The sequence below is a fragment of the Procambarus clarkii genome, chromosome 20 (genome assembly GCF_040958095.1).
Source record: "Procambarus clarkii isolate CNS0578487 chromosome 20, FALCON_Pclarkii_2.0, whole genome shotgun sequence".
Taxonomy (NCBI): domain Eukaryota; kingdom Metazoa; phylum Arthropoda; class Malacostraca; order Decapoda; family Cambaridae; genus Procambarus; species Procambarus clarkii.
This window is the reverse complement of record NC_091169.1, coordinates 10,771,458-10,792,280: the sequence shown is the minus strand read 5'-3', so window position 1 is coordinate 10,792,280 and position 20,823 is coordinate 10,771,458. Positions and strand designations below refer to the sequence as shown.

Below are 20,823 nucleotides of genomic sequence, written 5' to 3'. Positions count from 1 at the left end.
GGAGGGTGTTGGATGAGTCGGGAGGGTGTTGGATGCATCGGGAGGGTGTTGGATGCGTCGAGAGGGTGTTGGATGCGTCGGGAGGGTGTTGGATGCGTCGGGAGGGTGTTAGATGTGTCGGGAGGGTGTTGGATGTGTCGGGAGGGTGTTGGATGTGTCAGGAAGGTGTTTGATGTGTCAGGGGGGTGTTGGATATATCAGGTGGGTGTTGGATGCGTCAGGAGGGTGTTGGATGCGTCAGGAGGATGTTGGATGCATCAGGAAGGTGTTGGATGCATCAGGAAGGTGTTGGATGCATCAGGAAGGTGTTGGATGCGTCAGGAAGGTGTTGGATGTATCAGGAGGATGTTGGCTGGGTCAGGAAGGTGTTGGATGCGTCAGGAAGGTGCTGGATGCGTCAGGAAGGTGCTGGATGCGTCAGGAGGGTGTTAGATGTGTCAGAAGGGTGTTGGATGCGTCAGGAAGGTGTTGGATACGTCAGGAGGGTGTTGGATGCGTCAGGAAGGTGTTGGATGCGTCAGGAGGGTGTTCGATGCGTCAGGAGGGTGTTGGATGCGTCAGAAGGGTGTTGGATGCGTCAGAAAGGTGTTGGATGCGTCGGGAGGATGTTGGATGCGTCGGGAGGATGTTGGATGCATCAGGAAGGTGTTGGATGCGTCAGGAAGGTGTTGGATGCATCAGGAAGGTGTTGGATGCGTCAGGAAGGTGTTGGATGCGTCAGGAGGGTGTTGGATGCGTCAGGAAGGTGTTGGATGCGTCAGGAGGATGTTGTATGCGTCAGGAAGGTGTTGTATGCGTCAGGAGGGTGTTGGATGCGTCAGGAGGGTGTTGGAGGCGTCAGGAGGGTGTTGGAGGCGTCAGGAGGGTGTTGGAGGCGTCAGGAGGGTGTTGGATGCGTCAGGAAGGTGTTGGATGCGTCAGGAGGGTGTTGGATGCGTCAGGAGGGTGTTGGATGCGTCAGGAAGGTGTTGGATGCGTCAGGAGGGTGTTGGAGGCGTCAGGAGGGTGTTGGAGGCGTCAGGAGGGTGTTGGAGGCGTCAGGAGGGTGTTGGATGCGTCAGGAGGGTGTTGGAGGCGTCAGGAGGGTGTTGGAGGCGTCAGGAAGGTGTTGGAGGCGTCAGGAAGGTGTTGGAGGCGTCAGGAGGGTGTTGAATACGTCAGGAGGGTGTTGGATGTGGCAGGAGGGTGTTGGATGCGTCAGGAGGGTGTTGGATGCGTCAGGAGGGTGTTGGATGCGTCAGGAAGGTGTTGGATGCGTCAGGAAGGTGTTGGATGCGTCAGGAGGGTGTTGGAGGCGTCAGGAGGGTGTTGGATGCGTCAGGAGGGTGTTGGATGCGTCAGGAGGGTGTTGGAGGCGTCAGGAAGGTGTTGGATGCGTCAGGAGGGTGTTGGAGGCGTCAGGAGGGTGTTGGATGCGTCAGGAGGGTGTTGGAGGCGTCAGGAGGGTGTTGGAGGCGTCAGGAGGGTGTTGGATGCGTCAGGAGGGTGTTGGAGGCGTCAGGAGGGTGTTGGAGGAGTCAGGAAGGTGTTGGAGGCGTCAGGAAGGTGTTGGAGGCGTCAGGAGGGTGTTGGATGCGTCAGGAGGGTGTTGGATGCGTCAGGAGGGTGTTGGATGCGTCAGGAGGGTGTTGGATGCGTCAGGAGGGTGTTGGAGGCGTCAGGAGGGTGTTGGAGGCGTCAGGAGGGTGTTAGAGGCGTCAGGAGGGTGTTGGATGCGTCAGGAAGGTGTTGGATGCGTCAGGAGGGTGTTGGAGGCGTCAGGAGGGTGTTGGATGCGTCAGGAAGGTGTTGGATGCGTCAGGAGGGTGTTGGATGCGTCAGGAGGGTGTTGGATGCGTCAGGAAGGTGTTGGATGTGTCAGGAGGGTGTTGGATGCGTCAGGAGGGTGTTGGATGCGCCAGGAGGGTGTTGGATGCGCCAGGAGGGTGTTGGATGCGCCAGGAGGGTGTTGGATGCGCCAGGAGGGTGTTGGATGCGCCAGGAGGGTGTTGGATGCGTCAGGAGGGTGTTGGATGCGTCAGGAGGGTGTTGGATGCGTCAGGAGGGTGTTGGATGCGTCAGGAGGGTGTTGGATGCGTCAGGAGGGTGTTGGATGCGTCAGGAGGGTGTTGGATGCGTCAGGAGGGTGTTGGATGCGTCAGGAGGGTGTTGGATGCGTCAGGAGGGTATTGGATGCGTCAGGAGGGTGTTGGATGCGCCAGGAGGGTGTTGGATGCGCCAGGAGGGTGTTGGATGCGCCAGGAGGGTGTTGGATGCGCCAGGAGGGTGTTGGATGCGCCAGGAGGGTGTTGGATGCGCCAGGAGGGTGTTGGATGCGTCAGGAGGGTGTTGGATGCGTCAGGAGGGTATTGGATGCGCCAGGAGGGTGTTGGATGCGCCAGGAGGGTGTTGGATGCGCCAGGAGGGTGTTGGATGCGCCAGGAGGGTGTTGGATGCGCCAGGAGGGTGTTGGATGCGCCAGGAGGGTGTTGGATGCGTCAGGAGGGTGTTGGATGCGTCAGGAGGGTGTTGGATGCGTCAGGAGGGTGTTGGAGGCGTCAGGAGGGTGTTGGATACGTCAGGAGGGTGTTGGATGCGTCAGGAGGGTGTTGGATGCGTCAGGAGGGTGTTGGATGCGTCAGGAGGGTGTTGGATGCGTCAGGAGGGTATTGGATGCGTCAGGAGGGTGTTGGATGCGTCAGGAAGGTGTTTTGATGGAACAATACAGAGAATAAAACAGCATAAAACATTTCATTCAATCTAGTTTTAGTTTATAGCCGTAGTAAGTAATTATCAAAAGACGGTGCCATGCCTTCTGTGTAGCACCAAGCTAAGACTATGTAGCACCAAGCTAAGGCTATGTAGCACCAAGCTAAGACTATGTAGCACCAAGCTAAGGCTATGTAGCACCAAGCTAAGACTATGTAGCACCAAGCTAAGACTATGTAGCACCAAGTCAAGACTATGTAACACCAAGCCAAGACTATGTAGCACCAAGCCAAGACTATGTAGCACCAAGCCAAGACTATGTAGCACCAAGCCAAGACTATGTAGCACCAAGCCAAGACTATGTAGAACCACCAAATGTACAAGATATTTAAAAGGCGGTAAATATTTCTAAGGAAGTCAATGTTAGACCAAAAGCGCATAAGGCGAACGATATCAACAGTATCTGATTCACCAAGGTCACTATCGAGGGACAAGTGACCGCAGGGGACGGTCGGGAAGCAAGACACATGCACATCCAGGAAGTTAGGATATTCAACAAGGATTTGCACGACCTTAAGAGGGACAAGGCAGTTAGAACAATAAGGAGCAGGGCGGCACTTCATTAAGTGACCGTGAGTTAAACGTGTATGACCAATACGTAACCGAGCCAGAGCCGTTTCCCACCGCCGGTTACGGTGATAGGAGAAAGGCCATGGGGAAACACTACCCTTAAGAGGACGCAGTTTGTTACCAGTAAGAGAAGACCAACTACCCTGCCAATGGGGCAAGAACTGAGGAATGAATAACAGGATTGAAGTCAGAATAAGGAACACCTTTGCGAGAGATGGAACAAGTGCAGATAGCCTCTTGAGCGGCAGTGTAAACACACTCATTTAAGGAAATACCAATATGGCTGGGAACCCAGTAGAATTTCACTGTTTTAAACATGCTGGTTGGTTGTCCAAGCTGGGGCGAAAGGGAGAATGAGGTCTTTGCACCAGTGTGGGAGAATGTACCAGGCAGTAGGACTCCACTGTTAAAGAGGAAAGGCTCTTGCGAAAATCGGAACATTTGGATCTTAAGTGGCGAGTTGAGCTCAGAAGAGAGGCAACAGCTCTCAATCCACATGTTTATTACAGTATTATTGGTGCTTTTCAGAGGTTTGAACCCACAGTAATAGTAATAGTCAGGTCCAGAGCCTAAATCCCGTGACCATTCTCTGGCTAGTAAGATCTTTCATACAAAATTTTGTCCCTATGTCCCTCCCAATAGTCCAGGCATTTTTCGCGAGTCCCAATCAAAGACGGCCTCGGGGGCCATCTTGAAAGATTAATTAAAATTTTTGATGCACAACACTTTAAATTATGTACAAAGACACTGGTAAGTCGACCACAAGGATTCCGAATCTGACATTAATTTAGTGTAACGAAACAAATTTACCCAGAAAATAAAATAACGCAGCCGTCCAGAAGAGCAAAACCATAACTGTTGAATAGGAGGACCTAGGATCACGAATTAACATTATTTCGACTAAATATATAATGGTGACAGAAATAGGGCTCCTGATTATCGACTTAGCTCAGTTTATCACAGCTAACCCTTACTCCAACATGATCTGGGACACGTGAATCGAATACACAATGAACACTGGCAGAAAAATTAAGTCTGGCTGGTTCGTCATCGTCCAGAATCAGAAGCAGCTGTTATTGCAGTCCAGAAATGTGAAGAAAGTGTCACGGAACCAGCCGGATCATAACGCCCTGGACAACCGGAAAAGGCCAAGGGGAATAACACAAAAAGCAGCACATAACGGATCAGGGAAGATGGGCAGTACGCGCAGGCTCTGGATTCACAAGTTCGAATCCTTTCTGTTCGACCCAGTCTCATCCACCATCTGCATCCTACAGTCAGCCATGCCTGCCCTGATGAGGTGCTTGCGGATTTCAACGCCACACGTGCTGAGGAGAAGGAAAATTTTACCAGCTTCTTGTGAGAGTTTGTGTTGAGTAAGAATACCTTTCTCTACATAACCTGTCCCTCTGAGCGCCATGATGCCATACACGAAGATGCACAGGAAGAAACTCAAAGCGAGAGCTGCTGAAATGGAGTGGAGTGCTCTAAAGGCAGTGACCCATCTGGAAGAGGTAAGTGAACTTGTGGACCTCCCAGAGCTGCTGGAACGCTCTGCTGTCGAGGAGTGAATGACCCTATTCAGCTCCAACGGCACATGCAGGAAGACACAGAGGAGCAAGCTCATTCAGAGAGACTGCAGTTTGCATATCTGTAAGAACCCTACACCGCTCTCATGGACATTGGCATCTTCTGGAGTACGGCAACGCCATCAGCAGAAGATCGACAGACACAAAATGGCGCCCCCATACAAGTGATCGATCTACGTCCATAAGGTGTCGTCCATAATCCTGCCTACCATGGTAATGCTGAACGTATCAACTGTGTGAACGACCCCGTACTACGCACCGTACGCCCCGTAGATAACTAACTAGACCTGCGAGTATGGGCTTACGCATATATCCTCAGCACGTACATGAAATTGAGCGATCCTTTCCCTTTGCCCAAGCGTCCCAACCTGCTGTGTAGCGGAAGCATGAAGAGGCGGCTGCATAAACTAATAAGCAGCAGACCTTGTAGAGTGTTAATGCAGAGATTATCTGCTCTCTTGGCTCCCTCTGACGCAACTTGTCAACCCTCCAGCCATGGAGAACTTCAGCTTTGATCAATCTGAGGCTGACATTGTTTTCTTTTCCGCTTTTTAGTTCCGCACGAGTCAGACAACTCTGGTCTGAACTACACCTCACGACATTGGTAAGAGTATGGAGACATGATCACTACCTACATAATTCTCAGAGTAATGGAAAGGAGAGATAAATAAACTATTTAGCCAAGGTGGTATACGAACTAGGAGACACTTTGTACTAATAGTACCCAAGTGTCCCATTAGTACCCTTAGTACTTAGAAACTTAGTACCCAAATTATTCACAGGGACATTAGAAAGAACTTTTCTGTGTCGGAGTAATTAACCAATAGAATACATTAGGCAGTGATGTGGTGGAGGCTGACTTCATATAGTGTCAAGTGTAGACATGACAGAGCTCAATACGAGCAGGACTATGTAAACAAGTTGATTTACAGTTGAGAGGCGGGACCACAGCGTCTGCCACAGCGTCTGCCACAGCGTCTGCCACAGCGTCTGCCACAGCGTCTGCCAACAGAGAAACTGTCTTATGCCAGGTTGTGACGCCAGCTGTACAGCATGCCAGGCTGTGATGCCAACTGTGCAGCATGCCAGCCTGTGATGCCAACTGTGCAGCATGCCAGGCTGTGATGCCAACGGTACAGCAGAAGTGGCTGTGATGCCAACTGTGCAGCATGCCAGGCTGTGATGCCAACTGTACAGCATGCCCGGCTGTGATGCCAACTGTGTAGCATGAGTGGCTGTGATGCCAACTGTGCAGCATGAGTGGCTGTGATGCCAACTGTGCAGCATGAGTGGCTGTGATGCCAACTGTACAGCATGAGTGGCTGTGATGCCAACTGTACAGCATGCCAGGCTGTGATGCCAACTGTACAGCATGCCAGGCTGTGATGCCAACTGTGCAGCATGCCAGGCTGTGATGCCAACTGTGCATCATGCCAGGCTGTGATGCCAACTGTACAGCATGAGTGGTTGTGATGCCAACTGTGCAGCATGCCAGGCTGTGATGCCAACTGTGCAGCATGCCAGGCTGTGATGCCAACTGTGCAGCATGCCAGGCTGTGATGCCAACTGTGCAGCATGCCAGGCTGTGATGCCAACTGTACAGCATGCCAGGCTGTGATGCCAACTGTACAGCATGCCAGGCTGTGATGCCAGCTGTACAGCATGACAGATTGTGATGCTAGCTGCACAGCATGACAGACTGTGATGCCAACTATGCAGCATGCCAGGCTGTGATGCCAACTGTGCAGCATGCCAGGCTGTGATGCCACTTGTACAGCATGCCAGGTTGTGATGCCAACTGTGCAGCATGAGTGGCTGTGATGCCAACTGTACAGCATGAGTGGCTGTGATGCCAACTGTACAGCATGCCAGGCTGTGATGCCAACTGTACAGCATGAGTGGCTGTGATGCCAACTGTACAGCATGCCAGGCTGTGATGCCAACTGTACAGCATGAGTGGCTGTGATGCCAACTGTACAGCATGAGTGGCTGTGATGCCAACTGTGCAGCATGCCAGGCTTTGATGCCAACTGTACAGCATTAGTGGCTGTGATGCCAACTGTACAGCATGAGTGGCTGTGATGCCAACTGTGCAGCATGCCAGGCTGTGATGCCAACTGTACAGCATGCCAGGCTGTGATACCAACTGTACAGCATGCCAGGTCGTGATGCCAACTGTGCAGCATGCCAGGCTGTGATGCCAACTGTACAGCATGAGTGGCTGTGATGCCAACTGTACAGCATGAGTGGCTGTGATGCCAACTGTACAGCATGAGTGGCTGTGATGCCAACTGTACAGCATGAGTGGCTGTGATGCCAACTGTACAGCATGAGTGGCTGTGATGCCAACTGTACAGCATGCCAGGCTGTGATGCCAACTGTACAGCATGCCAGGCTGTGATGTCAACTGTACAGCATGCCAGGCTGTGATGCCAACTGTACAGCATGCCAGGCTGTGATGCCAACTGTACAGCATGCCAGGCTGTGATGCCAACTGTACAGCATGCCAGGCTGTGATGTCAACTGTACAGCATGCCAGGCTGTGATGCCAACTGTACAGCATGCCAGGCTGTGATGCCAACTGTACAGCATGCCAGGCTGTGATGCCAACTGTACAGCATGAGTGGCTGTGATGCCAACTGTACAGCATGAGTGGCTGTGATGCCAACTGTACAGCATACCAGGCTGTGATGCCAACTGTACAGCATGAGTGGCTGTGATGCCAACTGTACAGCATGAGTGGCTGTGATGCCAACTGTACAGCATGAGTGGCTGTGATGCCAACTGTACAGCATGCAAGGCTGTGATGCTAACTGAACAGCATGCCAGGCTGTGATGCCAACTGAACAGCATGACAGGCTGTGATGCCAACTGTACAGCATGCCAGGCTGTGATGCCAACTGAACAGCATGCCAGCTGTGATGCCAACTGTACAGCATGCCAGGCTGTGATGCCAACTGTACAACATGCCAGGCTGTGATGCCAACTGTACAGCATGCCTGGCTGTGATGCCAACTTTACAGCATGCCAGGCTGTGATGCCAACTGTACAGCATGCCAGGCTGTGATGCCAAGTGTACAGCATGCCAGGCTGTGATGCCAACTGTACAACATGCCAGGCTGTGATGCCAACTGTACAACATGCCAGGCTGTGATGCCAACTGTACAGCATGCCTGGCTGTGATGCCAACTTTACAGCATGCCAGGCTGTGATGCCAAGTGTACAGCATGCCAGGCTGTGATGCCAACTGTACAGCATGACAGGCTGTGATGCCAACTGTACAGCATGCCAGGCTGTGATGCCAAGTGTACAGCATGCCAGGCTGTGATGCCAAGTGTACAGCATGCCAGGCTGTGATGCCAACTGTACAACATGCCAGGCTGTGATGCCAACTGTACAACATGCCAGGCTGTGATGCCAACTGTACAGCATGCCAGGCTGTGATGCCAACTGTACAGCATGCCAGGCTGTGATGCCAAGTGTACAGCATGCCTGGCTGTGATGCCAACTGTACAGCATGCCAGGCTGTGATGCCAAGTGTACAGCATGCCAGGCTGTGATGCCAACTGTACAGCATGCCAGGCTGTGATGCCAAGTGTACAGCATGCCTGGCTGTGATGCCAACTGTACAGCATGCCTGGCTGTGATGCCAACTGTACAGCATGCCAGGCTGTGATGCCAACTGTACAGCATGCCAGGCTGTGATGCCAAGTGTACAGCATGCCTGGCTGTGATGCCAACTGTACAGCATGCCAGGCTGTGATGCCAAGTGTACAGCATGCCAGGCTGTGATGCCAACTGTACAGCATGCCTGGCTGTGATGCCAACACAGCGATCTGGGTGATCAGGTTCACAACCTAATCTTCCGGGTGATCTGGTTCACAACCTAATCTTCCGGGTGATCTGGTTCACAACCTAATCTTCCGGGTGATCAGGTTCACAACCTAATCTTCCGGGTGATCAGGTTCACAACCTAATCTTCCGGGTGATCAGGTTCACAACCTAATCTTCCGGGTGATCAGGTTCACAACCTAATCTTCCGGGTGATCAGGTTCACAACCTAATCTTCCGGGTGATCAGGTTCACAACCTAATCTTCCGGGTGATCAGGTTCACAACCTAATCTTCCGGGTGATCAGGTTCACAACCTAATCTTCCGGGTGATCTGGTTCACAACCTAATCTTCCGGGTGATCTGGTTCACAACCTAATCTTCCGGGTGATCTGGTTCACAGACTAACTTTTCAAGATGGCGCCCATGGACATCCTTGATTTGGACCTCTGGCGAAAAATACTTGAATTTTTGGGCTGGACATGGGGGCTAAATTATTGTTATAAGGTCAGTTGAAATGAAATCAATCGTCAAACCTTCCTAGCCAGAGAACTGAGGTACCCTTCTCGTCTCTGGCCCCTCGCACTCACGAGTTACCCACTAAACCAAGGTATTTTCGTCTACTTATACAATTTTACTACTTCTTATACAATTTTTCATACCAAAAGAAAATTGGTTTAACAAACCAGAAACTCTGTAGTGGACTGACCATTAAACCCGTCACGGTCCAAGTCCCCGACGACGCTGATGGTGGAGCCAAACCTTGCCCCTGGGGCCAGGGGGGCCCCCTGCAACACGCCCGCCTCCCGCAGGTCGCCCACGCCTGCACGCCCGTACACTACCACCATGCCCGCCTCCGATGTCTCCGCTTTACTCCCTGCAACAAATATATATACAGGAAACACCACCCTAACCTTACTCCCTACAACATGTGTACAAGAAACACAACCTTAAGCTTACAATACCTAATATAATCTACTCAAACCAAACCTGATCTAACAAAACCTGACCTGACCTATCCATGCCTAACTAAACTTAGTCCAGTCTAACATAAACTAACTTCATTTTACTCGACCAAGCCTAAGTAAACCTAACCAAGCTTAACCTAATATGACCTAACAAAACTTAATATAACTAATGCAAACTTAATCATACCTAACCAATCCAAATTTAACCAATTATAACCAAATCTAACCAAACCAAGCTTAACAAAAGCTAATATCACCAGAATTTACTTATTCTTACCATAATCTAACCTCATTTGACCTACCTTAAAACTAACCAAACATCACCTAACCTAACTTGTTCAAGCCTCCCAGTCCTAAGCTTTTCCAAGTCAAAAAAATAATAATTTATGTGTTTAATTTATGGTCTCACATAGTCGGGAATATGAAGCTTGTTAGGATTCTCCAGGGCCCCCTTGGCCAGCTGCTGACCTTGCCCAGGAGGCAACCCTCAACACTTCTGCCGGATACCGTTGTACTGCCGGATACTGCATACTTGATATACTGCTTGGTAAACAGAGTCATCAGGTGCTTCTGTTTACCAAGCCAGTTCCCGGACGAAAGGTGTGTGAACTGGGGGCTGGCCTCTGTGTAACCACTACACTGATCACTGCGTAACCCATCAGGAGGTAAACTGGGTAACCATTAAGGATGGCTGATAGTAATAACAGGTATTGGCTAAATATTCTGCATTGAACTGATAAACGTAAATCAAGCTAAGTATGAAACAACTTACAGATAAGGAACAACGTATCTTTAACATTAAGCAGTAACACCAATAACGCAATAATAATTAAGATGAATCAGAAAGTCTGGTACATGAGCTAAGCACAAAACATTTGGTCCGGTGACCAACCTTAAACCTAAATAAGCAAATTTGCGAGAGATTGTAGTGGCAGTCACCTTGGGCGGCGATGTTGGGGGCATACAATGGCGCCCCCACCAAGAGCTCGCTCCAGCCATCCCCAGTAACGTCCCCGGCGGCCACCGCATGCCCATACCCACTGCCCAGCTGGCTGCCCAGGCCTACCCATTCCACCTCCATCCGGGTCTCGTCTCCTCTCTTGAATATGTATACCTGAAATGGACAAGCAAAGTGATCTGAAGGAGAGCCAAGAGAGTGAATTGACAGATCATACTTATTATAGAAGAGCCCAGACGGTGAGCCGACTCAAAAAAACAAAAACTAAATATTTATTCAGGTAAAGTACATACATACAAGGTGAGATACAAAAGTTGATGGATTTATAGATAGAGTTAGTACATACAATGCCTAAAGCCACTATTACGCAAAGCATTTCGGGCAGGAAAAAACACTAAGACTAAAACTTAATACTAATTGAGATTAAAGCATAAATTGTGTTCAGAAAAAATAAGAAAAAATGAAAAAAGGGGGGGGAACATTGCAGAAAAAAAACAAAAATACAATTTGGTCAACAAACAGCATTGTTTCAAGTAGTAGACAGGGGTTTACATTTTGGGGGTGAGGTAGGTTACATGGAGTTAATAAGGTAGTACTTTGTTTTTATCTTAAACTGGTTGGGAGAGGTAGTCTTTAACATAATTGGGAAGGTCATTCCACATTCTGGGTCCCTTGATTTGTAAAGCATTTCTAGTTTGATTAAGTCGTACTCTTGGAATATCAAATAGGTATTTGTTTCTGGTGTGGTGCCCATGGGTTCTGTTACAACCTTCTAGGAAGCTTTTAAGGTCAGGATTGACATTACAGTTCAGCGTTTTATATAAACAAAATACACATGAGAGAATGTGCAGTAACTTAATATCTGACATATTGAGAGATTTGAGTAAGGGTACCGAGTGATGTCTGGGGCCAGAGTTAGATATTGTCCTAATAGCAGCTTTGTGTTGAGCAATTAGAGAACGTAAATGATTTTGGGTAGTAGAACCCCAAGCACAAATACCATAGTTGAGATAAGGATAGATGAGAGAATAATAGAGTGTCACCAGGGCAGGGCGAGGTACATAATATCTGATCTTAGAATGAATGCCAACTGTTTTTGAAACTTTTTTTGATATATTTAGAATGTGTCCCTAGAAATTCAGTTTGCGATCAATGAGAACGCCAACGAATTTGCCATCTACTTTGTTACAAATTTGGGTATTGTTAATCCTGAGATTTATTTGATTTGAGGATTTATTGCCAAACAAAATATAGAAAGTTTTATCAATATTGAGGGTGAGTTTGTTGGCAGTGATGGACTTTATTTGGCTCAGTATTCACTGGGACATTTAGAGCAAGGGGGTCAGGACTGGAGTAAATGAAGGTCGTGTCGTCAGCAATTAGAATTGATTTGAGATGTTGGGAGGCATTTGGAAGGTCATTAATGTAGATGAGAAAGAGGAGAGGGCCAAGTATGCTGCCCTGAGGAACACCGATGTTGATGGGTAGGGTGGGAGAAATTGAATTATTCACAGAAACATACTGGAGCCTGTCAGTAAGGTAAGACTTAATGTACTGAAGGGAGAGACCTCTGGCTACATAATGTTGTAATTTAAGAAGAAGGTTTTGGTGGTTAACAGTGTCAAAAGCCTTACGCAGGTCCACAAATAACCCAACAGGGAACTCATTTTTATCAAGAGCTGTATGTATCAAGTTAATCATACTAATAAGTGCATCGTTAGTGCTTTTTAGGGGTCTGAAGCCATATTGACAAGAGCTAAGTATATTGAGTTTGGCTAGATAAGAGCAAAGCTGCTTATAGATTAATTTTTCAAATATTTTTGACAAGTTAGGCAGGATTGATATAGGTCTGAAGTTGTTAACATCAGTGGGATCACCACATTTGTTGATAGGGGTTACTCTTGCTTTTTTTAGAATATCTGGAAAGGTTTGGAGTTCAAGTGACTTGTTGAAGAGCAATGCAATAGCAGGAGCTAAATATCTGGAGGCTTTTTTGTAAATAAGAGTTGGTATCTCCTCAAGGGCACTAGACTTGGTTTTAAGGGAAAGGATTATGTCAGTAACATCAGTGGAATTAGTAGACAATAGGTAGAGACTGTGGATAGTTACCTGTAAGATAGTCCTGAATATTAGTACTGGAAGATGGAATATCATTTGCAAGGGATGACCCAATGGAAGAGAAGAACCTATTGAACTCAAGAGCAGTGTCAGAGGCTGAAAGCAGACCATCATTATTTGACAGGAGTATTGGTTTGTTATTTAAAATCTTCTTTGATCCCAATATTTGAGAAATTGTGTTCCATGTTTTCTTAATATTGCACTTTGTGTGGGTAAAGTTATCTTCGTAGTATTTAATTTTGGCTCTCCTAATTATTTTAGATAGCAACGATGAGTAATCTTTGAGAATTCTTTGGAGACGATTCCTAACCTATACTTCTTCTCAAGGTCATGTTTTTTATTAATGCATTTAAGTATCCTCTTTGTAAGCCAAGGATTGTTTAGCCTTTTAGTTGTGACTTGTTTCGTTAGCATTGAACAATGGGTGTTATAAAGGCTGAGAGTTTTTTGAAGAAATGACTGCACTGCTAGGTTGATGTCCCCTGTGTTCCCTAATTCGGATTCATAGTTGATATTAGCAGCAGCAGCTATAAAATTGCTTATAGCAGTTTCATTGTGCAGCCTGAAGGTTATCTTCCTTGTCTCTAGAGGTGGTTTGTTAATGTTGGTTAGGAGAAATATGGGGAAATGTGGGGAAAATGAAACTCACCCTTCCAGACTCCAAAGAATGAAGGAACAAACACTAATCTCATTTTGTTAGACTGCAGATGGGCGAGCAGAGACAAAACATGCCTTACAAAACTATATTAGGTGAGCTGACAGAGACTAAGCTCATGCAGCCTAAGCCTAGAAGGTGAGCCAACAGAGTGGACTGCCTCTGTCACAGCCAAACGGGTGAACTTACAGACTAGTTTTCACCTTGCCAAAGACTAGAGGATGAGCTAACAGAAACTAATCTAACCTGTCCGAGTCCAGATGGAGATCTGCCAGACTAGACTCATGCAGACAGAGACCAGAGCATGAGTGTCTCATCCTGACAAAGCACAGAGGGTGACCTGAAAGCCCAGTCTCATCCTGACAAAGCTCAGAGGATGACCTGACAGTCCAGTCTCATCCTGACAAAGCCCAGAGGGTGACCTGAGAGCCCAGTGTCATCCTGACAAAGCTCAGAGGGTGACCTGAAAGCCCAAGTCTCATCCTGACAAAGCCCAGAGGGTGATCTGAGAGCCCAAGTCTCATCCTGACAAAGCCCAGAGGGTGACCTGAGAGCCCAAGTCTCATCCTGACAAAGCCCAGAGGGTGACCTGAGAGCCCAAGTCTCATCCTGACAAAGCCCAGAGGGTGACCTGAGAGCCCAGTGTCATCCTGACAAAGCTCAGAGGGTGACCTGAGAGCCCAAGTCTCATCCTGACAAAGCCCAGAGGGTGATCTGAGAGCCCAAGTCTCATCCTGACAAAGCCCAGAGGGTGACCTGAGAGCCCAGTGTCATCCTGACAAAGCCCAGAGGGTGACCTGAGAGCCCAGTGTCATCCTGACAAAGCCCAGAGAGTGACCTGAGAGCCCAAGTCTCATCCTGACAAAGCCCAGAGGGTGACCTGAGAGCCCAGTGTCATCCTGACAAAGCCCAGAGGGTGACCTGAGAGCCCAGTGTCATCCTGACAAAGCTCAGAGGGTGACCTGAGAGCCCAAGTCTCATCCTGACAAAGCCCAGAGGGTGACCTTAGAGCCCAGTGTCATCCTGACAAAGCCCAGAGGGTGACCTGAGAGCCCAGTGTCATCCTGACAAAGCCCAGAGGGTGACCTAACACACAGTAAACTCACTCTACCATATCCCAGAGGCCGCCCTCACACACATTAGTCTCACCTTCCCGAGTTCAGAGGGTGAGGGTGACACCTGATACTAGTCTCACCAGAACAAATATCACAGTGATCTGAGAGAAAGACTAGGCTCACCCTGCCAGAGCCCAGAAGGATATATCACAGGGACCACACTCACCCTGCCTGAGCCCAGAAGGATATATCACAGGGACCACACTCACCCTGCCAGAACCCAGAAGGATGGGCTGGTTGTCCATCCATCTCACCCAGCTTAGGTGCCTCCTTTACTTTCTGAGCACTTTGAAGGGCTTGCTCTTCGTTGCTCTTCGTTGATTTCCCTTTCGAGTGAACTGCAGGCTCACCACAGCCCAGAGGGTGAAGACAGCACTCGTCTTCCAACATGGCAAATTAATTTGAAGTCCTTTGGGGGTCTGTAGGCGGTCTTGTCAAGGTCTTCTTAAGACCCCAGTCCTTAACGACTTTCCACGACGAGGTCTTTTTAATATTAGTCTCCTCCTTCGTTTCTTCTCGATGTTGTTTCAGCTGTCGTACCTCCTCCCGTAGGGAATCCATCTTTGCTCTCAGAACTTCAACTAGGTTCATCAGTTTCTTCACCACACCTTCCATTATTGCAATGATAATATTTCTAAAATCGGAGCTCTAGCTAACATACCCTCTCACCGTGACTGTCTGCGCCTCACGAATATATGACAGGTGACCACACTCACCCTGCCAGAGCCTAGAAGGTGACCAACAGAGAACAGACTCACCCTGCCAGTTAGGTCAGCCCGTGGTGCTCCGGCTACGATGTAGTCCTCATCGCCCCAGAACCGGCCCGAGGTCACGCTGTACCCTGCAAAGGTCACGTCATAAGAACATAAGAACAAAGGCAACTGCAGAAGGCCTATTGGCCCATACGAGGCAGCTCCTATTTATAACCAGCCAATCCCACTCATATACATGTCCAACCCATACTTGAAACAATCGAGGGACCCCACCTCCACAATGTTACGGGGCAATTGGTTCCACAAATCAACAACCCTGTTACTGAACCAGTATTTACCCAAGTCTTTCCTAAATCTAAACTTATCCAATTTATACCCATTGTTTCGTGTTCTGTCTTGTGTTGATACTTTTAATACCCTATTAATATCCCCCTTTGTTATGTCCATTCACCCACTTGTAAACCTCTATCATGTCACCCCTAACTCTTCGCCTTTCCAGTGAATGCAACTTAAGCTTTGTTAATCTTTCTTCATATGAAAGATTTCTAATTTGGGGATCAAGATCAAGATCTTGAGATAAAGGTCTTGAGATCAAGATCAAGTCAGGTCAAGATCACCTCACATCAAGTTATAAATCAGGTCAAGTCACCTCAAGTTAACAGTCACATCAGGTTACATCTCTCACGTTCATGGCCAAATTGGGCTGATACCTCAAATTAATGGTCATATCCGACTACGTTGCTTGAAGTGAATGGTAATATCAGCACGTTACCTCACGTTGATCGTCACATCAGGCCAGGTCACCTCACCTTTATGGTAAACTTAGGCTCATACCTCAAGTTTGTTGTCACATTAAGCTAAGTTACTTTAATTAATGAATGGTCAAATCGGGCTACGAAATCGAAAGTTAATTGTTAAATTGGCATAGTTACGTCCAATTAATCGTAAAATTAAGATACGTTACCTAATGTTAACGGCCACATCAGGCTACGTCACCTAAAATTACCGGTCAAATGATGCTAAGTTAGCGGTCACATTACCCTAAGTCATCAAAGTCATCTCAAGTTATAGCCCACATGATTGTCAACTCAAGTTAATGGTCACATTTGTCAATATCAACTCAATATAATATTAACATAAAAGCTAAGTTATCGCCATTTAAGTTATATCAGTTTACTTCACCTGAAGCTATACTAACATGTAATATTAATAATGATAATATTACTGCAAATATTAGTAAAACTACTGTTATTGGTAGCACTATTAATGCTAGTAATACTGCTACTGTTACTAGTGATACTCCTGCTGCTGTTGGTAACACTGCTACTTGTAATAATGCTCATGTAAGAAGCACTGCTACTGTTAGTAATAAAGCTACTGTTAGTAATAAAGCTACTGTTAGTAATAAAGCTACTGTTAGTAATAAAGCTACTGTTAGTAATAAAGCTACTGTTAGTAATACTACTTCTGTTTGTAATACTGCTACTGTTAATAATAAAGCTACTGTTAGTAATGCTACTTCTGTTTGTAATACTGCTACTGTTAGCAATACTGCTACTGTTAGTAGTACTGCTACTGTTAGTAACACTACTACTGTTAGTAACACTACTACTGTTAGCAATACTGCTACTTATAAGAACATAAGAACAAGGTAACTGCAGAAGGCCTATTGGCCCATACGAGGCAGCTCCTATTAATAACCACCCAATCCCACTCATATACATGTCCAACCCACGCTTGAAACAATCGAGGAACCCCACCTCCAAAATGTTACGCGGCAAATGGTTCCACAAATCAACAACCCTGTTACTGAACCAGTATTTACCCAAGTCTTTCCTAAATCTAAACTTATCCAATTTATACCCATTGTTTCGTGTTCTGTCTTGTGTTGATACTTTTAATACCCTATTAATATCCCCTTTGTTATGTCCATTCACCCACTTGTAAACCTCTGTCATGTCACCCCTAACTCTTCGCCTTTCCAGTGAATGCAACTTAAGCTTTGTTAATCTTTCTTCATATGAAAGATTTCTAATTTGGGGAATTAACTTAGTCATCCTACGTTGGACACGTTCAAGTGAATTTATATCCATTCTATAATATGGCGACCAAAACTGAACTGTATAATCTAAATGGGGCCTAACTAGAGCAAGATATAGCTGAAGAACCACACCAGGTGTCTTGTTACTAACACTGCGATTAATAAATCCAAGTGTCCGATTTGCCTTATTACGAACATTCATGCATTGATCCTTTTGTTTTAAATTCTTACTAATCATAACTCCCAGATCTCTTTCGCAATCCGACTTCGCAATCACAACACCATCTAGCTCGTATCTTGTAACTCTATCATCATTACCTAGCCTCAGAACTTTACATTTATCAGCATTAAACTGCATTTGCCAATCCTTTGACCATTTCAAAACCCTATCTAGATCAACTTGAAGTGATAGTGAGTCCTCCTCCGAATTAATTTCCCTACCGATTTTCGTATCATCGGCAAATTTGCAAACGTTGCTACTCAAACCTGAATCTAAATCATTTATATATATTATAAACAACAGAGGTCCCAGGACAGAGCCCTGAGGTACTCCACTAACAACATTATCCCACTCTGACTTAACCCCATTTATACTAACTCTCTGTTTCCTTTGGAATAACCATGCCCTAATCCAAGTTAATATAGCACCCCCAATACCATGAGCTTCTATTTTTTTAATCAGTCTTTCATGTGGCACTGTATCAAAAGCTTTGCTAAAGTCAAGGTACACAACATCGCAATCCTTACCACTATCAACTGCCTCAACTATGCTAGAATAAAAAGATAACAAATTTGTTAAACATGAACGGCCATTTATAAAACCATGTTGCGACTCAATTATTAATTTATGTTTTTCAAGATGAAGATGAATTTTATTTGCTATTATAGATTCGAGTAACTTTCCCACAATAGACGTTAGGCTAATTGGTCGATAGTTAGATGCAAGTGATCTATCACCTTTCTTAAAAACTCGTATCAGTTTAGCAACTTTCCAAAACTCTGGCACTCTGCCTGACTCTATTGATTTATTAAATATGGTTGACAGTGGGTCACAAAGCTCCTCTTTGCATTCTTTAAGCACCCTAGCAAACACTTCATCCGGCCCTGAGGATTTGTTTGGTTTGAGTTTTACTATTTGTTTAAGAACATCCTCCCTGGTAACTGCAAAACTCGTCAACCTGTCCTCGTCCCCACCAACATAGACTTGTTCGGCTGAAGGCATATTGTTAAGTTCCTCTTTAGTAAATACAGATACAAAATATTTATTAAAAATACTACTCATCTCTTCATCACTATCTGTTATTTGACCTGTCTCAGTTTTTAATGGACCTATGCTTTCCCTAGTCTTAGTACGATATAACTGAAAAAAACCTTTAGGATTTGTCTTTGCTTGCCCTGCTATGCGAACTTCATAGTTTCTTTTTGCTTTCCTTATCTCTTTTTTAACATTTCTAACCAGTTGTACGAATTCCTGTTCTAAAGTGGCCTCCCCATTTTTAATCCTTTTATACCAAGCTCTCTTTTTACCTATAAGGTTCTTCAAATTCTTTGTTATCCACTTTGGGTCATTAGTATTCGATCTATTCAATTTGTATAGTATACTACGTTCCTGTGCTTTGTTTAGAATATTCTTAAATAAGTTATATATTGAATCCACATCGAAATCCCCATTTAAGTCGCCTATCGCTGGGTTCATGTCTCGCTCCAAGACCGGCCCACACCCCATACCAAAGACTTTCCAATCAATTTGACTCAAAAAATTTCTTAGGCTATTAAAATCAGCTTTACGAAAATCTGGCACTTTAACAGAATTTTCTCCTACAGGTCTATTCCATTCTATGCTAAATCTGATTTCTTTGTGATCACTGTTCCCTAGCTTACTCCCTATTTCGATGTCATTAATTTGTGTTTCCTTGTTAGTTAACACTAAATCTAAAATATTATTTTCCCGTGTTGGTTCCTTAATGTGTTGCGTAAGAAAGCAATCGTCAATTAATTCTAGAAAATCTTCTGCTTCACTATTCCCTGTTTTGTTCAACCAGTTTATTCCACTAAAATTAAAGACACCCATGACATAAATACTGTTAGATTTAGATGCTCTAGATATTTCATCCCATAGATGCTTTGCTTCCATTCTGTCTAAATTTGGTGGCCTATATATAACTCCTATTATAATATTATTAGCATTTTCGTTTAATTCTATCCAAATAGTTTCTGTGTGTGGCTCAGTTTTGATTCCCTCTTTGAGACTACATTTCAAATTGTCCCTAACATATATGGCTACTCCACCTCCTCGTCTAATATATCTATCTGTGTGAAATAGTTTAAATCCATTTATTTGATATTCAGCTAATAGTTCTCTATTTTCTACATTCATCCACGTTTCGGTAAGTGCAATAATATCTATTTTTTCTGTGCAGACAAGAGCATTTAATTCGTTAATTTTATTTCTTAGACTTCTACTGTTAGTGTAATATACCCTAAGTGAATTGTTATTTTGAGGCCCTTCTCTTTCCCTGATCATTTTGCCAATTCCTTTCTCCCACAAACACATACTTTTATTACCTCCTTCCTCCAAATCAATTCCCATACCTCTATCTACTAACAGTTTAAACCCAAACAAACACCTCTAACCACTTCTTCCAACGAGTTCGCAACAGCAACAACCCCAGCCCTCGATAGATGCACCCCATCACGAGCATACATTTCATTTCTTCCATAGAAGTGTTCCCAGTTGTCTATGAAAGATATTGCATTTGATTTGCAATATCTTTCCAGCCGGCAATTGACACCAAGTGCCCTCGACATCCATTCATTTCCCACTCCCTTTCTTGGAAGAATGCCACATATGATCGGGATTCCTCCCTTGCTCCTAACTAATTCAATGGCTGTCCTGAATCTCTGTATTAGTTCCTCACTCCTAACTCGCCCAACATCATTACCCCCTGCACTAATACAAATAATGGGTTTGTTTCCATTTCCCGTCATAATATCATTCATGTTTCCAACAATATCACCAATTCCAGCTCCCGGATAGCAAACCCTTAATCTGTTCCCCCTATCTCTGGCACAAAACGTTCTGTCTAAATACCTCACCTGGGAATCTCCCACAACCAAAATTCGCTTCGGTACCGCCCTAACTTTTGTGAGCAGCCTGAGGGGCCTGCGCTCCGCCGTTCCTCGTTGATTTCCTCGCTGCAGGCGCACTACAGCACTCGTCCTCCAACACGGCAAATGAATTTGCCGTCCTTAGGGCGTCTGTAGGTGGCCTTGTCAAGGTCTTCTTAAGACCCCTGTCTTTCACTACTCTCCACGACGAGGTCTCGTCAACACTGGTCTCCTCCTTCGTTTCCTCTCGAAGTCTCAACCGTCGTACCTCCTCCCGCAGGGAATCCATCTCTGCTCTCAGAGCTCCAACCAAACTCACCAAATCATTAACTAATCCTTCCATTATTGCAATAATAATGTTACTCCAGAGCTCCAGCTAACACAACCTCTCACTGTGACAGCACCTGACT

General features: G+C 46.0%; 1 protein-coding gene across 1 annotated transcript in view; it reads right to left on the bottom strand.

Moving 5' to 3' along the window:
* LOC123749640 (integrin alpha-4) overlaps positions 1-20,823 on the bottom strand; it is a 141,802-nt gene that overhangs the window by 23,769 nt on the left and 97,210 nt on the right. Inside the window, exons 9-11 of the mRNA XM_069327961.1 lie at positions 15,310-15,392; positions 10,645-10,819; positions 9,447-9,614 (exon numbers count right to left, since the gene is read on the bottom strand). Coding sequence (XP_069184062.1) covers positions 9,447-9,614; positions 10,645-10,819; positions 15,310-15,392 — 426 coding nt within the window. The remainder of the gene's footprint in view (positions 1-9,446; positions 9,615-10,644; positions 10,820-15,309; positions 15,393-20,823) is intronic.